The 3,406-nt window shown below is 31.1% G+C and overlaps 1 protein-coding gene across 1 annotated transcript; it reads left to right on the top strand.

Moving 5' to 3' along the window:
- The first annotated feature begins 1,064 nt into the window (after window positions 1-1,064).
- On the top strand, window positions 1,065-3,093 carry LOC149519124 (uncharacterized). Its single transcript, XM_089760331.1, has 3 exons — window positions 1,065-1,183; window positions 1,657-1,738; window positions 1,870-3,093. The coding sequence occupies exons 1-3, from the start codon at window positions 1,181-1,183 to the stop codon at window positions 2,841-2,843; spliced, it is 1,059 nt and encodes a 352-aa protein (XP_089616457.1). The 5' UTR covers window positions 1,065-1,180; the 3' UTR covers window positions 2,844-3,093.
- The last annotated feature ends 313 nt before the right edge of the window (window positions 3,094-3,406 follow it).

Below are 3,406 nucleotides of genomic sequence, written 5' to 3'. Positions count from 1 at the left end.
AGTTCTTTTTCATACTATAAAACAGCGTTGGGTTAGGTGGTTTGCATGGAATCTGGGTCCAATTAAACTTGAGCCTGTTAGGTAGTGATAAGAAATTTTATTTTGATCAAGTTCACGGGTAGGTCAGAAGCGCCTCTCAATCCAGCATATGCAAAGCCAATAATTGGATGTACGAGATTCCATATTTAAGGTTCCACATTTTATTTATTTATTTATATATATAGATGATTTTCATATATAGAAATTTAAATTGTGATTATTGTTTGGTCCTATAAAATTTGTTGTGGTTATGGATATAACAAATACGATAATGGTTTATGCTTATCATGATCGTAATTTTTTTTTTAATTTTTGCATAACTCATCATAAATAAAATAAATACTATTATTTTATATTATTTAAAATATATATTTGATATATTATATTATTTTATATTTTTTAAAAAATCTTAAGACATTTTAATTGCATTTTTTATGATAAAATCAATTATTAACAATTTTTAAATTATAGCTTAATAGTCAATATTCTCATTTAACAGTTATTCGATAAGATATCCATGAATTTTACAAGCATGACTAATATAACTATATAGAATTAAAGTATAATATCATATGTAAAATTAATTGAAAAATATAATATATGAAAATTATTTTATCAATTAGCAAATTAAATCAATAGTTAGCAACTTAACTTTAATTAAACAAGGAAAAGCAATTAAAAATAAAGTTAATTATAACAAAATTTTAATGTAAAATTAATTATTTTTAAATAATACTTTTACATATAAAACATTTATAAAAATAAATTTACTATTTATCATCTTTCATTCTCTCTCAATTTCAATCTAAATAAAAAACTTCTTAAATTCTTATTTCCCACCAAACTTCCCCTCTCAACTTTTTATCTAAACAATAAAAACTAATTTTATTACTTTTAAAGGCCCTCACTTGACCCGATTACCTTTGTTTCTTCTCTACCTACTTCAATCCCCATTCTTCCCCATCTAACCTCTTTGCATCCCTATAAATTCCCCTTCTCATGATAGACCTGCCCAAAACCTAGCACAACAAACCACTCCATGTAAGACCTATACCCTTTGCTTCAATTCTATCCTCAAATCTCGTCTCATCTCTATCAAGACGGAAGAAGAGAAAAAACCCTACCACTATTATGTAACAAAATGGTACTTTTAAGTGAATATCTTATTATTTTCTTAAATTAATTTTTTTTATTTATAAATTGAAACATAAAGTTGTTGTTGATTGATTGTTGTTGTTTAGGGTTTGTTTTTCTCTTCTTTTTTTTTTTTTGTAGCTTTTAACAAGACTTGATAATGGCTATAGCAATCCGATTTTGCAACTATTTTTTGTTGTGCTACTATTTTAGGTCGCGAATGACCATTATATGTGTGAATCGCTTCTCACGTCTTAATAGCAGTAGATAATAGTTTTGATGCATTTTTTTACCCACCTATCAATTGTACGTATTATATATTGGTGCAAAAACTACCACGAAATACCATATACTTTTTCTAATTATTCTATATGGGTTAACATTGTACTAATTCTCTCTTAATTTACTGTATAGTTTGATATAACATATCACTACATTTTTCTGAACTATCATATTCATTGATAAGTAAGAGCATTGTTATAGGCCACAACAATGGTGTTGAAAGTAGACCTTCAGTGCCACCGCTGTTATAAGAAAGTCAAGAAAGTACTCTGTAAATTTCCAGGCAAGTGATCTGATCATCAATCTCTCCTTTTCTCACTATGCTTGTGTATATGCATGAACAAAAAAGTGTTGGGAGATTAAACATAATTAAAGACCGATTAAGCTTATGTGTGATGTAATGGTATTGAACAGAAATAAGAGACCAGAAATACGATGAGAAGGAAAATACGGTGACGATCACTGTGGTATCCGGCAATCCCGAGTGTATGAAGAGCAAGATATGGCGCAAGGCTGGTTGTTGCATAACGAGCATTGAGATTAAACCGCCAGAGAAACCTCCTCCTCCTAAGCCTAAACCAACACCGCCTAAAGAGCCTGAGAAGAAGGATAACAAAATTATTAACATAGTAGGGATATTTTGTAAAAAATGCCATATGTGGCATCATGAAGGCCAATGCGACGAGAGTAATTGTATTTCACTCCCACTTGCATGCACTGAGAATTGTGGGAAAATAATGTGCAGTAATCGGTGTGGGGATAGTGGGTGCAAAAGCTGCTTAGGTCATATCGAGATTAAAACGCCTGCCAAGCCTACTAGTTCGACTAAAACAACAGAAAAAAACGAGCCTGAGAAGAAAGATGACAAAATTAACATAATAGCAATATTTTGTATGGAATGCCATACGTGGCATCGTGAAGGCCAATGCGACAAGAGTAAATGTATTTCATTCCCACTTGCATGCTCAGAGAATTGTGGAAAAAGAATGTGCTGTAATGGGTGTGGTGGTAGTGGGTGCAAAAGTTGCTCAGGTCATGGGTGGATCAGTTGGTATTGTAGTAATTGTAGTAGCAACGTTTGTAAGGGATGTAATAACAAGTCTTGTAGTGGGTGTAATAGTTGGCCTTGGTCATGTAAAGGGTGCGAAAGCTCTTCTTGTAGTAGATGCAATGGCTGGTCTTCTAGTGGGTATTACAGCCGGTGTTGTGAAGGGTGCGGCAGCTTTTCTTGCAGAGGCTGCAATGGCATTTCATGTAAGCGATGCGGTAACTTTTCCCGTAGCAGTTGTGGTGGATCATGTTATTGTGGAAGATGCAGCAGCAGTTCTCAAAGCTGTTGTCGTTATGACTTGAGTGAACAAGAATCGTCAGCTTGTACAATCATGTAAGATGCTACAATTTGGATAACATCATCTATCGGTTGTCTGCCTAGTTAAATCTGTTCTTTTTTATTTTTTTTTTTTAAATTTGGTGTTAATGGTTTGACTTTGGAGTTGCGCTTTGCATATTGATGTCTGGGGTCAATAAAATTATTTGTGGTGCTTGACTTTGTTTATTGGTTGACGAGTGCGTTAGTGTTTTATGAGCTGCTATCGTTTAATTTTATCAGTAATGAATAAAAATTTATATTTGATTCAACAGTTTATACATTTATATTCTATTAGTTAATTAATCACATGTGAATACTTAATCATGATCTAAAATTTTTTGTGAAAATTTGATTTTGAAAAAATTAAATTATAAAAATACACTTAAAGTGTATTTTAAAAATTTTACTCTTTTTTAAGTCCAATCAAGATTTTCAATGCATTAAAATTTATGAAATAATACTTAAACATGATCTTGAGCTTTTTGTAAAAAACGGATCTCGAAAATATCAAATTATTAAAATACTTTTAAAGGATATTTTAATAATTTTACTTCTTTTAAGGTGTCATCAAGATTAAGTTTT

Source organism: Durio zibethinus, chromosome 4 (genome assembly GCF_047325235.1).
Source record: "Durio zibethinus cultivar Kanyao isolate XHJ-2024 chromosome 4, ASM4732523v1, whole genome shotgun sequence".
Lineage (NCBI taxonomy): Eukaryota > Viridiplantae > Streptophyta > Magnoliopsida > Malvales > Malvaceae > Durio > Durio zibethinus.
The sequence above is the reverse complement of the archived record's forward strand: the minus strand, read 5'-3'. Positions and strand labels throughout refer to the sequence as shown.

Bases quoted from the DNA above. Each gene is read 5' to 3' on its own strand.
- LOC149519124 (XM_089760331.1), top strand. The intron at 1,739-1,869 runs GCAAGTGATCTG...GGTATTGAACAG, and splicing joins AGTACTCTGTAAATTTCCAG to AAATAAGAGACCAGAAATAC.